At 39.7% G+C, this 23,377-nt stretch overlaps 1 protein-coding gene across 1 annotated transcript in view; it reads left to right on the top strand.

The window, feature by feature from the left end:
• The window catches only part of LOC125238277 (zinc finger protein on ecdysone puffs-like), a 40,646-nt gene that overhangs the window by 5,891 nt on the left and 11,378 nt on the right, over window positions 1-23,377 (top strand). Inside the window, exons 6-8 of the mRNA XM_048145563.1 lie at window positions 4,036-4,174; window positions 5,008-5,117; window positions 6,793-6,941. Of these exons, the coding sequence (XP_048001520.1) occupies window positions 4,036-4,174; window positions 5,008-5,117; window positions 6,793-6,941 (398 nt within the window). The remainder of the gene's footprint in view (window positions 1-4,035; window positions 4,175-5,007; window positions 5,118-6,792; window positions 6,942-23,377) is intronic.

Raw genomic sequence — 23,377 nt, 5'->3', positions numbered from 1 at the left:
TTAGTGAGACGATTTTAGAGCGCAGGGTCTCGATATGTGATTTCCATGTAAGCTTGTCGTCGAGCGTTAAGCCAAGGTATTTTTCTTGTTCAACTTTTTGCAGTGTTACATTATTTATAATTAACGGGTTGTAATCTGATATCACTTTATTTTTTGCAGAGAATATGACGTATTTAGTTTTCGATTCGTTTATAGTTAATAGGTTACTAAGAAGCCAGTTTTGTAGTATATTTAAGTCATTTTGCGCTTGTTCAATTAGTGTATTTATATTGGGACCAAAGTAAAATAAGCAAGTGTCATCAGCAAATAATGTTAAATGGGCCTTTAGTCCTATGTTATGCATGTCGTTTACGTAGATGAGGAAGAGCAATGGCCCTAAGATGGATCCCTGCGGAATGCCATATTTTATTTCTTGGGCTCCGCTCTTCATTTGGCTTATTTTGGTGATTTGTTTTCGATTGGTCAGATACGATTGCAGGATTTTAAAGGCATTTCCAATAATACCAATCGAATTTAGCTTTGACAGGAGACGAGAGTGACTAACCGTATCAAAAGCCTTTTTGAGGTCAACGAAAATGCCGAGGGCTATATTTTTACTGTCAATGTTAACTTTTATTTCTGTTAGTAGGTCTGTAGTTGCCGATAGTGTGTTTGATTTTGATCGAAAACCGTATTGTTTGCTGGAAAGGAAATTATTAGAGTCTAGGTGTTCTGTCAATCGCTGATGGATGATCTTTTCGAAGATTTTTGATATTATTGGTAGGACAGATATTGGTCTGTAATTTCCAGGATCCAATTTGTCACCAGATTTAAATATGGGTCGAACTTTAGCTACTTTAAGAGAATCAGGAAATACGCCTTTATCGAAAGATTGATTAATATATTTCTCAAGGCTCCCAAGAATTAGAGTTTTTATGCACTTTAGAGTTTTTGTGGTGAGACCGTCGATACCTGAACTTGTGTTTGGATTTAATTTGTCAATAATAGTTGAAATTTCGTTTACAGATGTATGTTTCAGATTTGTGAGCTTTTTATTGGGGATCGTGAGACCGCAAATTTCTTTATTTTGATATTCGCTAGGTATTTGATTTGCTAAAATAGTGCCTATATTGGCAAAGTAATTATTAAAACATTCGCATATTTTAGTAGTGTCTGAAATTGTTTCCGATCCCGTTTTCAATTTTAGGATTGTATTTTCAGATTTTGTTTTGTTATTTGATAGGTTATTGATCAAGTCCCACATTTTCAACGGCTTTCCCTTACATAACTTAAATTCTTTATGATAATATTTACATTTCGTTGATTGTATCAGGTTTGAGACCTTGTTTCTTTCGATGCGTAATTCTTCTTTTAGGTTTTCATCATTTGGCTCATTATTGCTTTTCTTCCAGAAGGTATTACGATGGTTTATTGCTTCTATAACATTCTTATTTATCCAATCATTCCTTGGTGGGTTTAGTATTTTTACTTTTGTTGATTTGTTTCTGTTGATCTCTGTAAGGATATACTCCTCAAAATCCTCGTAGTTATCATGGGTTCCTATTTTGTTACCATTTTCTATAGATTTATACAAGTTACTGTAATTTACTGACTCAAATTCTACCTTTTGGGCTTGAACTGATGGACATCCTTTAATTTCAAGAAAGATTTGTTTATGGTCAGACATATTAGACTCAATTATAGCCATATGATAGCTATGACCTTTAATGTTTGACCATACGTGGTCGAGAATAGATTTAGTTTCCGATGTTTCACGTGTGCAGTGGGTTTGGGTCAGTTTATTAAGTATAGTGTATCCATATTCTTTAAATAGTATTTTATATTCTCTTACGGTTTTGGACGCCTCTAGTATATTATAATTGAAGTCTCCAAGAACTAAGGTTCTCTTTTTATTTTCTAGTTGTTTAGAGAGTAATTCTAAAAAGTGGTCAGTGTTCGTTCGCCCAGGTTTGTAGATGATACCGATGTGCAAGCTAAATTTTTCGATGTGTACCCACAAAAAGTGATTATCTTCTTCACATGTCTCTTCAACTATATTTTGTTTTATATCATTATGCACGAATAATGAAACACCTCCTCCTCTTGAATGATGACGAAAATTATAATAATGTGTATAGTTGGGTATATTTAGTGCTTTTGCTTCTGTTACCGATTTAATCCATGTTTCGGTTAATGCTACAATATGTACTTTGCCTATGGCTTGTAAAATGCATTTTATCTCATCTAGTCTTCCCGGATACACTAGGCTACGTACATTCATGTATAGAATTGAAAGTGATTTCTTGTTTCTGTGTAAGTCATCATAATTTTGCACAACTTGGTAAGATATTTCCGTGGACTCATTGTTCAAGATTTTTTCGCTATTGTTACTCAGTTTTTTGACAAAGGCTCGACTATTTTAGGTACTCCTCTAACATACTTTATGACTAGATTTGTTTCTCCGCTATTGATACGCGCTTGCAGTTCTTCTTTTAAGTTCTTCATTAGCTTCTGTTGGTATGGTGTCTTGTCTGAGAAGATTTTTACTTCTCTGTTTTCAATTTTCCCTCGATTTTTAAGGATTTTTTCACAGTTGCGGCAGTATCAAAAGTGGCTTTTATCGGCCTTACCTTTCCTGGCACATATTTACCCAAACGAGAGCAGGTTATTGGATCCGGGCAGTTGACATCTGTCATTTTAATCAGTTTTATGACTTCTTCAGCGTCCAAGGCAGATCGCTCATTGTGATCATTTGACCGTGGTTCAGGTGACCCCATAATAATAATATTTTTCTCACGTACACAGCGCTCACTGATTTCTTGCATTAGATCTTCACCGATGAGTGCCATCTGTGGTGCAGGTGATGCACTTTTGGTTGTTGATGCCTTTATCTCTTGCACGTCTGTTTCTAATGAAACGACTCTACGCGTTGCTTCTTCAGCGTTATTTCTGATCTCAGCAACTTCTGTTTTAAGTTTATCATGATCTAAGACGAGCTGGTCCGTTTTGAACTGGATGCTATTTATTTGATCTTTTATGGTTGAGATGTCTCTTGCAATATTTTCCATTTTGGTGTTTTGCTTGACAGAAAAATCTTCTAGGAGTAAGCGCATTTCTTCGCGAAAATCTTTTAAGTCTGCTCTCAGGTCATCATTCTTCTCAATCCGTTTCCTCTTGCGGGCAGCTTTTTGGTCCAGGGATGTCTCACTATCACTTATTTTTAATCGATTCTGTTGTGATTGCGACGCCCCATCGATGTCTTGATACTCCTGGTCACTCATTATGTATCAACTGTGAGTCGTTAGTTAACGGTTAGTTTAACGGACGCTCCACTGGGCTTAACTAGTTGCGCGTTGATAAGCCGCCTGCGCTGGCTCAGATGCAAAATGAATTAACACTCACTTGTTTAGCAATGTGACACAGAATCTATGTAAAGAGACTTAAGTTCTAGTTTTGATCGCAACAGCAAAAAATATTTTTGAAATAAATCGTGAACGCGTCTGCACTGTTCGCTCTCTCACCGGTCAATCCGTTCTATATGCGGCAGGGTTCGAGTATATATATCAATGGATATATATCCAGATATATATCCGATATATATCCAGCTAGGTTCGACGATATATATCAATATCCGATATTTATAAATATTTCAATATAAAAATGGTTTAAAAAAATGTAACATTGTTGAAAATATAGTTTTTTTTGTGTTTGTTACTGTTTTTCTACTAAATTTTACGTTTTTTATTACATTTTTCCTTATCTAAAGTAGTATTCATAAATAATGCAACAAAAAAATAAAATGCCTTCCATACAAAATGGATATAATTATATCAAAGTTGATTTATTATAAATATCGGATATATTCGAACCCTGATATGCGGAGGTCTTATTTAAAGATATCTAATGCAAAACATCAGTCTTATTAGTATTACTCTTAATAGCACTGGAGCCTGCAAAGAGAATTCGCCAGTAAAAATATAGTAACCCATACTAAACAAATATTTACATAACAAGGAAGAAAAAATGTATGCCTAATGAAAATTCCTCTCTTTACAGAAATACCTGCACCCAACCTGTACATGCTGTCACAAGGAGATGCCGACCCGTATTGAACTAGACGAGCACCGTCTCAGCGCGGAGCATCTCCGGAATATCCATGACAAGAATGAGCTGGTCACCAAGCCCAAGCCTGAAGGTACTTTTGTGATAGATGAGAAAAATGAGCATTAGAAAAGATCCATGTGGCCTTGTACCAAACATATTAGCTAGACAACATGTGAGCCAATGTGGTAGCCAACTGCACATATAAAGAATGAGTAACTAAAGCAATTAAAGGACATATTTTTAATCGACGTGTAAGATATATGACATAAGCACATTATATTTTCGCCAGTTTGATAAATAACACAAAATTAATAACAGGTTAAGTTAAGCGTTAGACAAAATAGGCTAGTTTCCTATACTTGAAATAAAATATTTTATGCAGTGCACGGAATAAAGCACCACATAATTAGAAGAAGAATATGGTCAGTACTTATTTTTAAACAAAATTTCTATTTAATAAGTCAAAGAGAAAGATATAAAGTAAATGAATTGACCGTGACGTCACTCCTCAGTATTTCACAGTAATTCCATAGTAGCAAATCGTTTTGACAGTTCATAAAAAGAAGCTGATTTGACTAGTAGCAAAGACATATGTAACTCCGTATAGACAGATAAAGTCTAAGAAAAAAAACGTACCTCAGTACCATACAGAAAAAGGTACGGTGGCCTAGATGGCATTACACCTTTGGGGTACGCTCAGCTAGATGGCTCTAATATTAATATTTGACATTTTAATACATATCAGGCTAAGAATATGGGTCAAATTGTCAAAACTGAGGTTCAAAAGTTTTAAGCCTGTGTTAAGAGATGGCAGTCTATGCACTGTAATTAGTAATTGCACATTTTACTTCGACTGTAACTCTCTATAATACTCGATCCTCTTTGGTATAAATGAATTGTGTAACAAAAAACGTATTTTTCTAGTGATGGTGATCTCGACTCTGACCATGGAGCAGTCGTACTTGCGAGAGGACCGCGAGCGCCGCAAGCCTCACGACGGCAAGGAGAAGGCCGCTGAGAAGGAAGGCAACGAGGTAAACCTTTACTTGGATACAGCACTCCAACACTTCTGGTGTTTCGGGTGTCCAGGGGCGGCAGTGATCGCTTACCATCAGGCGACCTGTCTGCTCGTTTGCCTCCTTTCCCATAAAAAAAAGGAGGAAATATGTACAGATGCAGGTGCAAAAGGGTTTCCTTCGTATATTTCCGGAAACGTTCGTATTTGCCATGCTAATGCCACAGTATAATAAAGAGTACTATCGTACAGTATGGCCACTCCCGCTCCCCGCTGAAAGTGCCGCCCACCCCCTCTCAGTTACCTGACAGTTACCGCCTGTCAAAAACGCGAACAGTCGACCTGTCATATCTCACTCATACAAGCATGGTACGCGTTCACCTACACGAGCTTAGAATGTGTGCTAGGAACGCGCCTCTTTCATATATTTGATCGCCAGTGTCCGAGATGTGCTAATGCAGTCAATGTCAGTACATCTTGTATGAGACTGACTGAAATAGCATGACACGTTCGTACGTTTCCGTAACAATACGAAGGCGAATCTTTTCTCACTACATCTGTACATTAAATTTGACTTATACTTACTGCTAGCCTTTCTCCGCAGACCTTTTTTCTGATTGCATTTGGCATAGGCCTCTCCCATATTTCTCCATGTTTCTCTGTCTAGAGCTTGTCTTCTCCACAGGGCTCCAGCTACCTTTCTGAAGGACTTCCGGTTTCGGGTGCCATCTTAGTGGTATCGTGTCGTGAATAATTTCTCCTTCTTTTGCTCATTAACGTTGTTTAAAGTGTAATATCGATAGCTTATTATGCAGTAAACTAATGTTATAGTGAGAAGCTGATGAAGAATTAATCTCGAAACGCGTTTAGCCCCCTTTTTTGTCATCGACGGCCGATAGTCCACGTGCCCTTGTAAAATCTAGCTATTAATTTACAAGTGCCAACTACCGAACAACGTCGTACTTACCGTACCAAAATCGAATACAATAAGCTTATACCACCTTGACATTGGCAAAATAGTCCCACCAATGGGACTGAGGCCATTTAATTTTAAAAATCTAATCTACCTTTCTGAATTCATTTTCCCATCTCAGTTTTGGTCCGCCATCCTTCCTTTTGCCATCTCTTGGGTACCATTTTTCTCTTTTATCTCGGAGCATGTGGCCAGTCCATTTCCACTTTAGTTGCTTCATTGTCTGATTTACGTCGGTTATCTCTGTTCGTTTTCTAATGTAATCCAACTTTATTTTTCAGTACAGATGGTGTTTTTTTACGCACTAGTGCGAGAAGTGGTTCATTATATGCCAGGTCGAAACTTCGGAGGGCCATCTGTACTGAAAAGACTGACTTAGAATTAGTATATAATAGTATCAATTGTAATTTCAACTCAATTTTAAATATTTTTTTAAATACCTATGTACATGTGACGTGTAAAAGTGCCCCTGTGGCCTATTTGCTGAATAAATTATTTTGATTTTTTTTTTTTTTAAAACGTCGTACGATACACGTGCGAAAAGGAAGTTAGCAACTCGTGTCGATTTAAAACACTCCGGTCGTGTTTTAATTTATCGCCACTCGTTTCGAACTTCCTTTTTTACGCACTTGTATCTTTTTATCTTTAAGTTTTATATTCTACATGCTTCTTTCCATGCTATTTTGGCAAACTTTTTGACTTATTCATATCAATTGTACAGGACGGCGAGGTGGAAGTGAAGACAGAGCCGGTGGATGGCGAGGAAGCTAAGCCGGAGAAGGAAAGCATTGACAACGAGAAAACCATCCTCGACTACAAGGAGGGCGATGACTTGTCCAATGTTACTCCGGATATGCTGCCCGCTTACAGGTGAATAATAACTACATTTTCAGTACAGATGGTCGTTTTTAGGGTTCCGTAGACAACTAGGAACCCTTATAGTTTCGCCATGTCTGTCTGTCCGTCCGTCCGTCCGCGGATAATCTCAGTGACCGTTAGCACTAGAAAGCTGAAATTTGGTATCAATATGTATATCAATTACGCCGACAAAGTGCAAAAATAAAAAACGGAAAAAAATGTTTTATTAGGGTACCCCCCCTACATGTAAAGTGGGGACTGATTTTTTTTTTCATTCCAACCCCAACGTGTGATATATTGTTGGATAGGTATTTACAAATGAATAAGGGTTTACTAAAATCGTTTTTTGATAATATTAATATTTTCGGAAATAATCGCTCCTAAAGGAAAAAAAAGTGTGTCCCTCCCCTCTAACTTTTGAACCATATGTTTGAAAAATATGAAAAAAATCACAAAAGTAGAACTTTATAAAGACTTTCTAGGAAAATTGTTTTGAACTTGATAGGTTCAGTAGTTTTTGAGAAAAATACGGAAAACTACGGAACCCTACACTGAGCGTGGCCCGACACGCTCTTGGCCGGTTTTTTTTTACGCACTAGTTCGAGAACATTTGTTAGTCGTATACCTCGAAATCAAAAAATCCTTGTAGCTTTTCACCTATTCGCGTTTCGCCGCGATCTCAAAATTTCTGTACCGATTTTTTTCTTGTAGTATGATTTTTGGTCGCCAATTACAATGGTGTATAAAATTCATAGTATATTTACTTCCTTGCCTTTCTTCACTGTAGTCGCTTTTCACCTCAATAGATATTTGTTTGTAATGCGTTATTAGATATCGTGATATTTCCTTCAAGCACTTTACCTCTATAGTTTTGTTTTGTAAATGCATTTCGCATTTGTAGTTTTTCTCCTGGTTATATAACCTCGTTGTGCATATCACTGATATTACCAAGATATTACTAATAAAATAATAGACACTATTTGCTGTCTGTCACAGAATGCAAATGTTGATGTTGATATATGTCCATTTGACCACGTATTATATCCCCGTGATAACGCCTTTTTTCAAAACATTAATACAATATGCGACCCAGGTAAAATGCGACTAAAAATATTTGCGGCTAACTGAATATGCTATTAGTGATAAATGCTACCAGGGATCGGATACCGGTATTTTTTTCGGAACGGTTCCGTACGTTGACCCGAGAACTTTACTTTAGCGTTTCTGGTTCCATTAACCGGTATTCTTTTTCGTTCAGTGAACGAACGTTTATGAGTGAGAACTGTTCCGAAGAACAGAATTAAATGATACGTTCTTTAAAGAACAGTTCGCGGGAACGGAATTAAATGATACGTTCTTTAAAGAACAGTTCGCAGGAACGAAATTATTTCGGTTTTTCTATTTCCAAGAATTTGAACGAACAGTGCAAGCGGTGTCGGCCACGGCCATCACTTTAGTAACTTTAGTTTGATTTGAGACTAGCGGTGAGTAAACGTGGCGTCGAACGAAACAAATACGTCGAAAACATTCTGCACCACAACCACAATGAAGTAAGTTTTTTTCTTTTAACTTAGTGCTTTCAATTTTACCGATTTTAAAATTTAAGTAATGTCACGACGCTTAAGTATTTATTTACAGGCAATCGTACAGTCCAAGGTCAAATAAGGACGGGACGCCGCTATTAGCAAGAGCGAGCGTCCTTATTTGACCTTGGTACGGTCATCTCAGGTGTGTGTGTGTGTGTGTGTGTGTGTGTGTGTGTGTGTGTGTGTGTGCGTGTGCGTGTGCGTGTGCGTGTGCGTGTGTACAATATACACTACTTTCCCATTAATTGTGTCGTTGGTACTGTAGATAGTCAATTACCATAGAAATTACATCAGCTACTATCAACAATGGACCTTTAGGGTCAGTTGCACCAAACCGTCTGTCACCGTTAAAGCATTCGTTAAATTTTATTGTATGGACAGTTCCATAGGCGTCTGCTGCGTGACGATGATGTGTGTGTCAAATGTGGTTGATGCAACGGGCCCTTAGTCTAAAAACGTCACAATGAAAGATGTGAAATGTGCAATTAGTCACAAAAATAAATTGTTTTTAGTATTCAACACTCCCGTGTCCCAGAACTCGAAGAATCCCAATTCATCCAATGTTCTTATACTGCTGCGAGTGAAAGGGGCACTAATGATGATATTTATGACTTGATAGATGCACAGAATGAGCCACTGAGTAAGTACTTACCTATACTAAACCTTCATAAACCTAAATACTGAAACTCTGCCCGGTGGTTCGGTGTTAGGGCTTGCAATTATCCGTCCAATTCGAAATCCGGATGATTCGACTCGATATTTGAAAATCCGGATATTCGGATAAAATGGATATTTCGAATATTTTTTATTTTATTTAATAAATCTCATAATTAGTAACATAATTATGTATTACGATACGAAAAACACGTCGTAGGAAATTGTTATTTTATAATCAGGCTTGAGCTGTTGTTCGTAACCTTAATGTTAGGTTAGGTTACTTAGTTATTTCATTCTTGCCTTTTTTAGGGTTCCGTAGTCAACTAGGAACCCTTATAGCTTCGCCATGTCTGTCTGTCCGTCCGTCCGTCCGTCCGTCCGTCCGTCCGTCCGTCCGTCCGTCCGTCCGTCCGCGGATAATCTCAGTAACCGTAAGCACTAGAAAGCTGAAATTTGGTAGCAATATGTATATCAATCACGCCAACAAAGTGCAAAAATAAAAACCGGCCAAGTGCGAGTCGGACTCGCGCACCGAGGGTTCCGTACAAACCTGCAAGGTTTACAAAGTTCGTTCATTACGACAATCGAGTCATAATATATATTTTGTAATGTAACTAAAAATTTAAGGTTTTCGGAATTTTTCCTTTATGAGTGCTATAAAACGTTGCTTCATGCCAAATTTCAAGATTCTAGGTCGACTGGAAGTACCCTTTAGGTTTTGATTCCCTTGCGAGTACTTGCGAGTTTCAAAATATGCAGCTTAAATTGCTGTTTCTTTTGATTGCGTTGACATAGAAGTTTGATTTTGTTACAGCTTAAAGGTATTATAGACCTGAGTATTTGGTATGAATTTCAATTTAATACCTCTACGCGTTTATGAGGAAATGGGTAGTAAGGTTAAAATTATTAAAAAAAATATATTATGTGATGTAACTAAAAATTTATGGTTTTCGTAATTTTTCCTTTATCTATGCTATAAGACGTTGCTTCGTACCAAATTTCAAGATTCTGAGTTCACGGGAAGCACCGTTTTGATTCCCTTGCAAGTGTCGAAAATTTGCGGCATAAACGGCTCTATCTTTTGATTGCGTTGGCTTAGAAGTTTGATTTTTTCACAGCTTCAAGGGACAGTAGACCTGAGTAATTGATATAAATTTCAGCTTCATACCTCCACGCGTTCCTGAGAAAAAGGGTCTTGACAGACGGACGGACGGACAGACGGACAACAAAGTGATCCTATAAGGGTTCCGTTTTTTCCTTTTGAGGTACGGAACCCTAAAAATGGAAAAAAATGTTTTATTAGGGTAACACCCCTACATGTAAAGTGGGGGCAGATTTTTTTTTTCATTCCAACCCCAACGTGTGATACATCGTTGGATAGGTATTTAAAAATGAATAAGGGTTTACTTAGATCGTTTTTTGATAATATTAATATTTTCGGAAATAATCGCTCTTAAAGGAAAAAAAAGTGCGTCCCCCCCCCCCTCTAACTTTTGAACCATATATTTAAAAAATATGAAAAAAATCACAAAAGTACAACTTTATAAAGACTTTCTAGGAAAATTGTTTTGAACTTGATAGGTTCAGTAGTTTTTGAGAAAAATACGGAAAACTACGGAACCCTACACTGAGCGTGGCCCGACACGCTCTTGGCCGGTTTTTATGAAATGACTTCAGTTGCCCATAAGATATATGATTTTATTTTTATGTAATTTTGACTAATATTTGATATTAATGAATTTTAATGCTAGAGACATAATCTGATTGCCATATGAGGCAAAACGTCATGTTGTGATCGTTTAGATCGAATATTACCTAAAAAAGGTATTACCTACCTACTCCTTGTTTAAATATCAGATTGCATTTACGAGGTTTTCATTGCCGATTTATTCAAATGCAAAAAGAACTATGACATATTACAAACACCATTTAGCTTTGTTAAATAACAAGGCTGAATGATCTTTCTCTCTAATAATTTTCACCTCTTATCTTTGATGACTTCGTGACTCCATTCCAGTTACACTTGGGACTCTCGGGTAGACGTTCTTAGCCAGAGGGCCTTACGTTACGTATACAGCGAAAAAGTTTTGGTGTTGCAACACTTGCAACCTATTTTGAAAGGATAAAATGTAAAAGCGTATCTGCTTAACTACTTCATCTTGTTCTGCAGTTCAATACTAAACAGGTCTTCCGCCGCGGGATACATAGAAGACTTCTTTTTGTCAGAAAATTTGAACAGTTTTAGTTCTGTTTGCAATTTATTTATTTATTTATAATGTATTCGGATGCTAACAATAATGAAAGTGCAGCGTTTGATACGGTACTCAGTGTCACTTGATTGATTGAGTTAAATTGATATACTTACATGAGATTATCCACAAATATTCATGAAAAAAACCCTGCCTGCTAAGCCGCGGTCCCGGCGGATTCGAATCCCGGTAAGGGCATTTATTTGTGTGATGAGCATAGATATTTGTTCCTGAGTCTTGGATGTTTTCTGTGTATATAAGTATGTATTTATCTATATAAGTATGTATTCGTATCGTCGCCTAGCACCCATAGTACAAGCTTTGCTTAGTTTGGGGCTAGGTTGATCTATGTAAGATGTCCCCCAATATTTTTGTTTATTATTTATTTACTTATAGTCATACTTGTTATGGAGAATTTTTGGCCAAAAGCTGCACTTTTGGATGGAAGCAAGCCGCTTTGCATGGTGATAGTAGACATTATAGTAAACGATTTTTTCCGAGGATATCGAAATTTCATCTCTTAGGAAGCCGAGCGTAGCGAGGTGTTTTATGAAAATGAAAAAAAATCTATCTTTTTATTGTATCGTCCGATTTTGACAAAATGTATCTCAAATGAAAGGTATTAATTTGTGTAATTTAAAAAAAATACAAAGAAAAAAATTTAAAAGAAAAGTAAGAAAAAAATAAAAAAAGTAAATTTCCGTCTCGCACTGAATAACTTCAAAGAATGACAGACAAAATGTACAATGTCGATATACAAGTTTTTTTTAATCGAAGACAGATAAATTTTTAGTTGAAAACTGAAGACCGCATCGAAATCAGATCAGCATTTTTTAAGATACAAGTTGCCAAAGTTGGGAAAGATCGCTTTATATGGCCACTTTGAAATTCCTTTGCCAGAAAGTCAGAAATAACATGTTTTTCTGACACAGAAAAATACATAGTAACAGTACACATCAAACTAAAATTAAAAATTCCGAGGATATTATAATTTCATCCCTTAGAACGACGAGCGTAGCGAGGTCGGTTACGAAAACCGAAAAAAAAATCTCATTTTTTTGTACGTCGTCCGATTTTGACAAAACATGTTTCATTTGAAAGGTATTACTTTATGTAACTTAAAAAAAATATTGAAAAAAATTGGAAAAAAATGTAAGATTTAAAAAAAAAACCTTAATTTTCGTATCACACTGAATAACCGCAAAAAACGGTAGACACGGTGTATAATTTCGATATATGATTTTTTTAAATTTTAATTAAATTCTTCTTCTTCTTCTTCCTGCCCTTAATCCCAACTTCATTTGGGGTCGGGCCTTCTTGTGCATTTGCGCCAGGCCGGTCTGTCCCGGGTTGTCAACGGCGGGATATTGTGGGTTTTTAGGTCCCTTTCGACAGTGTACCACCAAGTTGAAGGTCGTCTGCCTCTACCTCTCGATTGCTGCGTGCTATTAATGTTCAGCACAGTTTTTACGGAATAGCTATCGTCTCGCCTCATGACGTGTCCGTACCATCTTAGTCGTCCCTCCTTGACCTTCTCTGCTATCGGAGCAACTTTAAAGGAACCTCGTACATATTCGTTTCGTACTTTATCCAAGCGCGTCACGCCACCCGCCCAGCGAAGCATTTTCATCTCCGCTGTGTGGAGCTTCTGTTCGTGCTTCTTCAAAGTTGCCCAGCATTCAGAGCCATAAGTCATAGCAGGTCTGACGGCTGCCTTATATACTTTGCCTTTAGTTGTGATGGGCATTCGGGTATCACATAATATGCCGGACAGCGTTCTCCATTTAAGCCAGGCCGTATTAACTCGATGGTCTACATCTTCATCGATCTTTGCGTCATCTGTCAGCATAGAGCCGAGGTATTTAAAACGTGACTTTTTTGGGATGCTATTACCGTCTACTATAAGATTACAGCCAACCTGCTCAGTTCCACCAAAGTCGCACTCCATAAATTCTGTTTTAGTGCGGCTTACTCTTAGACCATGTTTTTCAATTTCAGCCACCCATATGTCCAGAACTTTTTGGAGTTCCGGTGCGTTGTTCTCCACGAGCACTATATCGTCTGCATACAGTAAGCTCCATGGGATTTCTTTTTGGATGCTTCTTGTGATATAGTCCATACTCAGGTTAAATAGTAATGGGCTTAAAGCCGATCCCTGATGTACTCCTACTTCTACTTTAAACGGCTGAGTTGTACCAGCGGTGCTACGGATCTGGGTGGTGACGTCCTGGTACATGTCTCGGATCAAGTCAATGTAAACTTCGGGAACTTTCTGTGATCGCAGCGATTGAAATACTAGCTTCCTTGGTACCCTATCGAAAGCCTTCTCGAGGTCGATAAACACCATATACAGATTTTCTCTCCTTATTTTATATTTGTCCATAAGTATTCTTAAAGTCTGTATAGCCTCTATGGTGGATCTTCCTGCAGTAAAGCCGAATTGGTTTTCCGTGGTTTTAGCAATCGCTGTTAACCGTGCTCCAATAACTCTTTCCCACAGCTTTAGGGTATGCGATGTTAACTTTATACCCCTGTAGTTGTTACAATTAGCGACGTCTCCTTTATTTTTGTATATGGGGCAAAGATAGCTCCTACGCCAAGAGTGTGGTATTTGTCTCTGAATTAATATTCTATTGAAGAGATCTGTGAGCCAGGGTAATGCATCCTCTCCCAATATCTTCCAGATGTCAGCCGGAACATTATCAGGTCCAACGGATTTGTGGCACTTCATTCGACGCAATGCGTGTTTTATTTCTGTTGGTGATATACAGCATATAGGTCCCTCACAAGGTGGTAGTTGGGGTAAGGGCTCACTAGCATACTCTTCGTTGAGAAGTGTTTCATAATATTGTTTCCATCTACGGTTTATTGATGCATTATCTGTCAGTAATATACCTTGATCGTTCTTGATGTATTTATTACATTTGATATCCAGTGATGATTTGTGGCGTTGTTTTGCAATTTTGAATATGGTAGTTTCATCAGGAGCACTTTCTAGTTTTTCATAGAACTTTTGGTTGGACATTGCTCTTGTTTGCGCGACTGCACTTTTTGTTATGGTTTTTAACGTTTTGTAGGCCTCCCGGTCTTCATCTAACCCAGATTTTTGCCAAAGTTTGAACGCATCGCGTTTAGCTTTGACTAATTCTTTTATATCGCTATTCCACCATGAAGTGTCTTTTGCCATAACAAGCCACCTTTGGATACCCCGAGGGACTTTCTTGCCGTTTCCTGGCAATATGCTTCAAAATCTGTCCACATTTTGTGCACCGGCTTTTCCAAGTCATCGATATCTCTTTTTAGGTAGGCTCTCATATATTCGATAAAATGTTTTCCGTTGGCGCTGTGTATATTCTTCCACTTTATTCGCTCGGTTTTGTCTACGTGGGTCTTGACTGGTTTCGGAAGTTCCATGACTGCTACTAATAGTCTGTGCTGCGCTGTTAAAGCTTCCCCTGGGATGACTTTGCAATCACGGTACCATTTTATCGTTGATTTTGGGGCCAACATGTAATCGATTTGTGTTGCAGCTCTTCCGCTTTTATAAGTGATAAGGTGCTCCTCCTTTTTCTTAAATAAAGTATTAATAATTTTATAGTTAAATTTACTAGCAAAGTTCAGAATGTCTACTCCCTCTTGGTTTTGTTTTCCATATCCGTACCCTCCATGTGCGTCTAGGTGTGCATCGTTTCTGGCTCCCACATGCCCATTCAAGTCACCTCCGATATGAACCGTCTCTTCCACTGGCACATTAAGCACAATCTCGTCGAACTCTTCCCAGAAGGTCTCTTTTTCCTTAGATGTACATCCGGTCTGTGGTGCATATGCCGAGATTATGTTCAGGGCCGGCTGATTATCCATTGCTAACTTTATTGCAATAAGGCGATCGCTTTTCCGTTCTACACTGATGATTCTTTGTTTGAGGTTTTTGTCGAGTGCTATTGCAACTCCGTTGCGTTTTGCTACGGTTCCGTGGTAAATAAGCTGGTATCCATGTCCAATGTCACGGGACTTTGAACCCTGCCATTTGGTTTCCTGAATGCAACATATATTTATGTCTCTGTCATAAAGTATTCGGCTCAATTCTGCACTGCGTCCGGTCATAGAACCTACATTCCATGTCCCGAGCCTTAAACGAGTGCACTTCTTGGTGGTTTTTGGCGAACTTTTGTCCTTGTCTTTTACGTCGCTTCGGGGGGACGCCCTAGTATATTCGCATCTTATGTTCGCATTTGTTGCATTCACGTCGCTTGCGGGGGACGCCCTAGCCATTATCGTTTTCCCTTTTGTTGTCTTTATCATTGCACAAGAAGAAAATATTGGTTATAAGTTTTACGGCCGGTTACCACCTGACGCCAAGACCGTCGCCTTCTCAAGGCGTGGGAGCCACCGTTGACTCAGTTCGAGTTCGTCCGCTGCCATCCCTTCTGTAAGCCTGGCCAAGCCTACAGCACTATCATGACCTTCTCTTCGGATATTTCGAAGCAGCTCGTGACAGGGGTTTGTTACGGAGTGTCCTTCTCCGGCCTGTTTGGCCCGCGGGAGGTATTTTATTTCCCTCCTACCCGGCATATCTGCCGAGCGTTCCCCTATCCGCCGCCCGGGGACGCGTTCTCTATGGGTGAGGCTCCCACGAGACCGTTTTTTGCGGTAATAATAATAATAATAATGCCGGCACGCTTGGGGCCTGCGGGACATCCTGCCCCGCCCACGGCTCCCGCTGCCGGTGGTGTAGTGCGTCGCATGACATGGACTCGAGAAATAAACGAGAATGTCATGCGCGCCTATTATGGGGCCACAGAGGGTGGAACCCGGCTATCCGCGTACCGTTCTAGAATGCTGCCTCTGTTTCAGGCACTCGAGCCATCCACCACCGTATCGGAGCAGCGTCTATCGGATCAGGTGCGCGTCATTCAGCGGTCAAAGCGGTTGGATGACGCCACACTTGATCGGCTTCGCCAGGAGGCTCTCGCTGCTCGCGCGGACCCCGCCTCGGGGCGGGATTTGCCCGCCATGTCGCCGGACCCGGTGCCCGAAACCGACCTGGCACCGGAGGCGCCGCGGGTTGATTCCGGTAACGACGGCGGGGACTTCGCGAGTCAGAGCGTGAGTGAGCCTGCTAATGAGCAACTGAGGAGGTCTTTGGAAGAGGCGATTACGCAGTATCGCTCCACAAACAATCCTAGGCCACGATTACCACGTCTGCCTATGAATAGACGCAATCTAGCGTTAATGGGAGCCTTAAACGCTTTACTAGAGCCATTTATACGGACTAGTAAAGATCTAGATGATACACACTCGATCATGTACTGCGGAGCCATCGCGGCGTGCCGTGTTGCTCGAGTCAAGTTTCCGGACGCTGACAGTGCAACTAGGACCGTCGGAGGTGTCCCTGCATGGCAAGTACGGATCGAGCGTCGTATCAACTCGTTTAGGACTCTCATTGCAAAGCTGATCTGCTTCAGAGGGGGTAATAATCGCCCCCGAGTAATGCGCTTTGTGAACCAGGCGTTCGCGGGGACGGACATCAGGCCCCGCGACTATTTGGCCAATGTCACAGAGCGCATCGACTTCCTGAAGCAGAAAGTCTATACATGGGCAAGCCGTATTCGCCGCTACAGAAAGCGTGTGGACCGATTCCAGCAGAATCGTCTTTTTCAAAGCGACCAAAGGAAAGTATACCGAAGGTGGGAGGAAACCGACCCTCGTGTGTCTGACGTGCGGCTGCCGGATGCTACTGCCATGTCTGATTTCTGGCGTAGCATCTGGTCGGTGCCCGTCGAACACACGGAGAGTGAGTGGATGACCGTTGTCGAACGCGAGTGCGAGAACATCGAACCTATGGGGGCTATCACCATCAGCCCCGACGACGTAAGTTGTGCTACCCGTACGGCCCAGAACTGGAAAAGTCCTGGACCGGACGGATTGCACAACTTCTGGCTAAAATGGTTTCGATGTTCGCACTCGCGTTTGGCAACGCAATTTCAACAAGCCCTCGATCTTGGTTCTCTCCCACCTTCCCTAACAACTGGTGTTACTTTCCTGCTCTATAAGTCCGGTAGTACCACGGAAGCAAAAAACTACAGACCCATCACGTGCTTGCCTACACTTTACAAGCTCCTTACATCCATTTTGAGAGCAAAAATTAACGCGCATATTGTCGCTAACAACATTCTGGCTCCCGCTCAAAATGGATGTAGGATTGGGTCCCGTGGTACTAAAGAGCTCCTCCTCATAGACATGACCATCTGCCAACAAGTTCGGCGGAACAAGGGGGCCATCTCGGCCGCTTGGATTGACTATAAGAAGGCCTATGATTCGGTGCCTCATTCATGGCTGAGAAGGGTATTGGAGCTGTATAAACTTGATGCAGCTTTAATATCCTTCCTGGCTGCATGTATGAGGCAGTGGACCACAGTCCTTCGTCAACCAGGAGTCAGGGATGACCCCCCTGGCCCGCAGGACTTCATAAGGATTGAGCGAGGAATATTCCAGGGTGACAGTTTGAGTCCATTATGGTTCTGCCTAGCTCTGAATCCCCTCAGCACGCTGCTGAAGGATTCTGGGCTAGGTTGCCGGCTTCGGAGAGAGGGTGAAGTCATCTCTCACCTTCTGTACATGGACGATCTCAAACTATTTGCACCGAACACCCAAGACCTGATGGTGCTATTGACAACCACAGAAGTTTTCAGTACCGCCATCAGAATGGAGTTTGGTGTCGATAAGTGTGCGGTCATGCATGTACAGCGGGGGAGGTTGTAAATTCAGAAAATTTACAACTTTCTGAGACGATGTCGTTCAGATCTATCTCTGAATCAGAAACCTATAAGTACCTTGGTATGTCACAGTCGTTGGGTATTGAGGATGTTGGCATTAGACGGTCGGTGAAGGAGCGCTTTTTCAGTCGGCTCACAAAAGTCCTTAATAGTCTTTTGTCAGGAGGCAACAAAGTGCGCGCCTTTAACGCCTGGGTAATGCCTCTACTCACATACTCCTTTGGCATACTACGGTGGACCCAGACTGAGCTGGACGCCCTGGATCGGAGGGTCCGCTCACTGCTTACCACACACCGTATGTTACACCCGCGCTCGTCTGTTATGAGATTGTACATCCCACGGAAATGCGGAGGTCGAGGCTTCCTAAACGCCAAAGATCTTCACAACCGTGAGGTGTACAATCTCAGGAATTACTTCCTTAACAACGAGTGTGGGATGCATCGTGATGTGGTGGCAGTGGACGGAAACCTCACGCCGCTCTCCTTGGCGAAACAGAACTGGCGCAAACCTGTGGTACTAAGTACTGCGGACCGCAAGGCGGTATGGGAGAGCAAGCAGCTACACGGGCGGTTCTACAAGGCCCTCACGGGACCCGATGTAGATCTGCTCGCATCGGTGAACTGGTTACGATTCGGGGACCTCTTCGGAGAAACCGAGGGTTTTGCCTGTGCAATTGCGGACGAAGTTATGATGACGAACAACTACCGGAAATATATCCTGAAGGACGGTACGGTCGACATTTGTCGGGCATGCCGCCGTCCCGGAGAGTCACTCAGGCATATCATTTCCGGTTGTTCTCATCTAGCTAACGGCGAGTACTTGCACAGACATAATCTCGTAGCCAGGATCATTCACCAGCAACTTGCTCTTCAATACGGCCTTGTGGACCGCGAAGTACCGTACTACAAGTACTTACCTGCGCCAGTTCTCGAAAATGGTCGTGCCACGCTCTATTGGGATCGATCTATTATCACTGACAGGACTATTGTAGCCAATAAGCCTGACATTGTGATAATAGATCGACTGCAACGCCGGGCAGTGCTCGTTGACATCACCATCCCCCATGATGAGAATCTCGTGAAAGCCGAGAAGGACAAGTCCAGTAAGTACCTAGACTTGGCTCACGAGATAACCGCCATGTGGGATGTTGAATCAACGATCATTGTTCCGATAGTCGTTTCAGCGAACGGTCTCATAGCGAAGAGTCTCGACCAACACCTTAAGAGACTCTCGCTAGGTGGCTGGATCAAGGGCCAGATGCAGAAGGCGGTGATCTTGGACACAGCGCGGATAGTTCGACGGTTCCTCTCTCTGCAGCCCTAACCACCGGCAGCTTGGGCCCTGCCCCGCTGCTGGCGGCACCCTAGGTTAGGTTTTTTATAATGTGTTTATATATTTTGTATTGTTTTGTATGTGGTTTTGTATTTTACTTTTATAATCATATTATAAAAAAGCCTAGCCTAAGAATCAAAATGAATAAAGAGAAAAATAATAATAATAATAAAAAGATAAATAAAGGAAATAATAATAAATATTGGGGACACCTTACACAGATCAACTTAGCCCCAAACTAAGCAAAGCTTGTACTATGGGTGCTAAGCGACGATATACATACTTAAATAGATAAATACATACTTATATACATAGAAAACATCCATGACTCAGGAACAAATATCTGTGCTCATCACACAAATAAGTGCCCTTACCGGGATTCGAACCCAGGACCGCGGCATAGCAGGCAGGGTCACTACCGACTGAGCCAGACCGGTCGTCAAATGAAACATGTTTTGTCAAAATCGGACGACGTACAAAAAAATGAGATTTTTTTTCGGTTTTCGTAACCGACCTCGCTACGCTCGTCGTTCTAAGGGATGAAATTATAATATCCTCGGAATTTTTAATTTTATTTTGATGTGTACTGTTACTATGTATTTTTCTGTGTCCGAAAAACATATTATTTCTGACTTTCTGGCAAAGGAATTTCAAAGTGGCCATATAAAGCGATCTTTCCCAACTTTGGCAACTTGTATCTTAAAAAATGCTGATCTGATTTCGATGCGGTCTTCAGTTTTCAACTAAAAATTTATCTGTCTTCGATTAAAAAAAAAACTTGTATATCGACATTGTACATTTTGTCTGTCATTCTTTGAAGTTATTCAGTGCGAGACGGAAATTTACTTTTTTTATTTTTTTCTTACTTTTATTTTAAATTTTTTTTCTTTGTATTTTTTTTTAATTACACAAATTAATACCTTTCATTTGAGATACGTTTTGTCAAAATCGGACGATACAATAAAAAGATAGAATTTTTTTCATTTTCATAAAACACCTCGCTACGCTCGGCTTCTTAAGGGATGAAATTTCGATATCCTCGGAAAAAATCGTTTACTATGATGTCTACTATCACCATGCAAAGCGACTTGCTTCCATCCAAAAGTGCAGCTTTCTTTTCATAACTAGTATGACTATTATTAAATAAGGTAGTAGTGCCACTCAAGGAGTAATTTTTGATATAAATCGCTTTAATATCGTAAATGTGTTAATTTTACTTTAAAATTTGTTTTCCAAATGAGCTTCTTAAAAATTGCAATGGTATTTCTGTCATTCACAATATTCGAATTATTCGTTTTATCCGGATTTTAACGTGCAAATTATCCGAATTTCAAAATCAGCTGATATATCCGGATTACAATACAAGCCCTATTCGGTGTCACTCCTAAAGTAGGTACTTACAGGCGACCGTACCGACATAATGTCAATTAGGGACGCAGTTATTTGTAAAAAAATGAGAAAGCCTTATACGGTCAACCGGGGTGGCTTTAAAACGCAGGGGTGACTTTGAAAATTTAGTTTTAAAGTCATACTGTAAGTAAATTCGCGATTTTCTATGGTAGATTTACAAGAATATTTATTGATCTATTATCTATCTACTAATTACATGAACAGTTTCAGTAAATAATGAATGATGTTAATTTTAAAGCCGTTCAAATACCATCAAAGTAACCCCAAATTTTCCTAAAGCCACCCCGGTTGACGTAGCTCTCCCGCTCTTACAATCCCGTACTTGTTGGACCTTGGTCGGTTTGGTCGTCTGTAGACAGTGTAGACACTAATACACTCGCCAACTACAGTTGTGTATTCCATGTAGATACACCAAGGGCCCAATTCTCAAAAGCTTGTAACTTATTGTAATAATTTTCTAGAAATGTAAGTACATTATGCAAAATAAATAAGATATTTTTATTGCAGATAAAAGCTTTGACATAGATGATGAAGATCTAGCCTTCAAAAAAATATATATAGAGAAAAAACTACCCCATATCCAAGCGATTCTGATGACCTTGAGTTGGATGTAAGTGCTTATAGTGTGAGAAAGCTGTATAAAATATAATCTGCACTAATTTGTATAAAATTTATACAAATTAGTGCAGATCATATTTAATATGTGTGTTACTTAATCTGTGTGAATTTGTAATAGTGATATGTTTTTAAATGTTTTTAAGGACCAAGATGCAGTCCTTGAGAGAGCACAACCCATGCAATCCATTTATAGTGAACCGGAACCGGACGCGATGTGCCCTTGTTCATGCAAGCGTAATATAGTTGCAGTCGTTATAAGAAAAAAGTTAGAACAAGTTCCCGAAGAGAATTTACGGGCTTGTTTAGAAGATCTCGAAAATAAAATAGAAAAATATTATTAAATGTGTATCAAGATTATGTGTACTCTATCATAATTATAGCTTCAGTGTAAAAGTCAATCATATTTTGGTACATTCGTTAGTGAAATATCGTTATAAAATAAGGGTTATTCCACTAGTCAGAGTTACCACTAAGTTGTTACCAGTGGTAACTACAATGTTATTTTCCCATAGGCAATTACTGGAAAGATTATATCATAAGATTCATAAGTTTTGTTTTATTTTATACACATGTAAAGCATGACCAGAAATATATGACTATGCGCCATGTAGCGGAATTTCATTAAAACTATTTTCTTCATAGTCATCATACTATACTGAACTGTCACTCCATACATCAGAATAACAGCGCACTCCTGCCTGACAATAGTTATTTATATTTCTGGTCAGGCTTTAGTTTCTTAACCATACTTACCATATCCAACGCGATCAATGTTATTTTCACCAAATCTAATGGCAACAGCTGAGACTGTTTCCTCACCTTTAATTGATTGGCCTCAATGGCCACTGCGTAAGAGTCGTTAGAGGTGCACATTGACTTGCCTAATATCAAGGACGATAGATACCGGGACTGACAAAGCCCATACAAAAGTTTACCTCTGAAATGTCCCATACATTTCCGAGCGATTATTTCCGAAAAAATTAACAATATCAAAAAATGTTAGTAGTAAACCCCTATTCATTTTTTAATACCTATCCAACAATAGGTATATCACACGTCAGGGTTGAAATGAAAAAAAAATCTCTCCCCACTTTACGTGTAGGGGGCGGGCACCCTAATAATGTTCTCATGCAATGATTAGTTGGTTTCGATTTAGCTTAATATATTTTTTGTTCTTATTTATGGTGTCTGTATTTAGCTCTGCCGTGAAAAATATTTAAAGAAATAAGGAGGCCGTTTCATCATCGCCACCAGTACAAAACAAGGTCCCACGTAAGAAGAAAATAAACATCGACGACTTCGATACAGGCACAAGCTTCATGAATTTTAGGCTGTGTGGAAGTAGCAAGTCTTCAAACCTAGCTTATTAAATTGTCATTCTCTAAAACCATGCTTTAATTTTCTACAAATATTAACGCGAAACGAAACCCAGTACTCGCTGTCCCGATTATACATGACGTCGGCACATTATTGCCATATAAAAACGATTTGTAGCGACACTCTTCCAGGGTCAAATAAAAACTTGTCAGGCTTTAGTTACTAAAAAAAATCCGGATTTAATCCGGAGTTCGGATTTTGCCCTAAAAATAATCCGAAAATTCGGATTTTATATTATTGCAATCCCTAGGTATAACCCAATCCTTTCAGAAAATATTTACTTTATCACAAAATTATTTTAAACTTTCTTTTTGACATCGAAAAGGCTTTAGTTTTTTACATACCGAATAACTTTATTTCGGTATCATGATTCCTTTTAAGATAATTACATTATGTATAAGGTAAGGAATAATATTTAGAATACCTAAAATATAAAGATAAAG

This window comes from Leguminivora glycinivorella, chromosome 23 (assembly GCF_023078275.1).
Source record: "Leguminivora glycinivorella isolate SPB_JAAS2020 chromosome 23, LegGlyc_1.1, whole genome shotgun sequence".
Lineage (NCBI taxonomy): Eukaryota > Metazoa > Arthropoda > Insecta > Lepidoptera > Tortricidae > Leguminivora > Leguminivora glycinivorella.
This window is presented reverse-complemented; position numbering and strand designations above follow the sequence as displayed.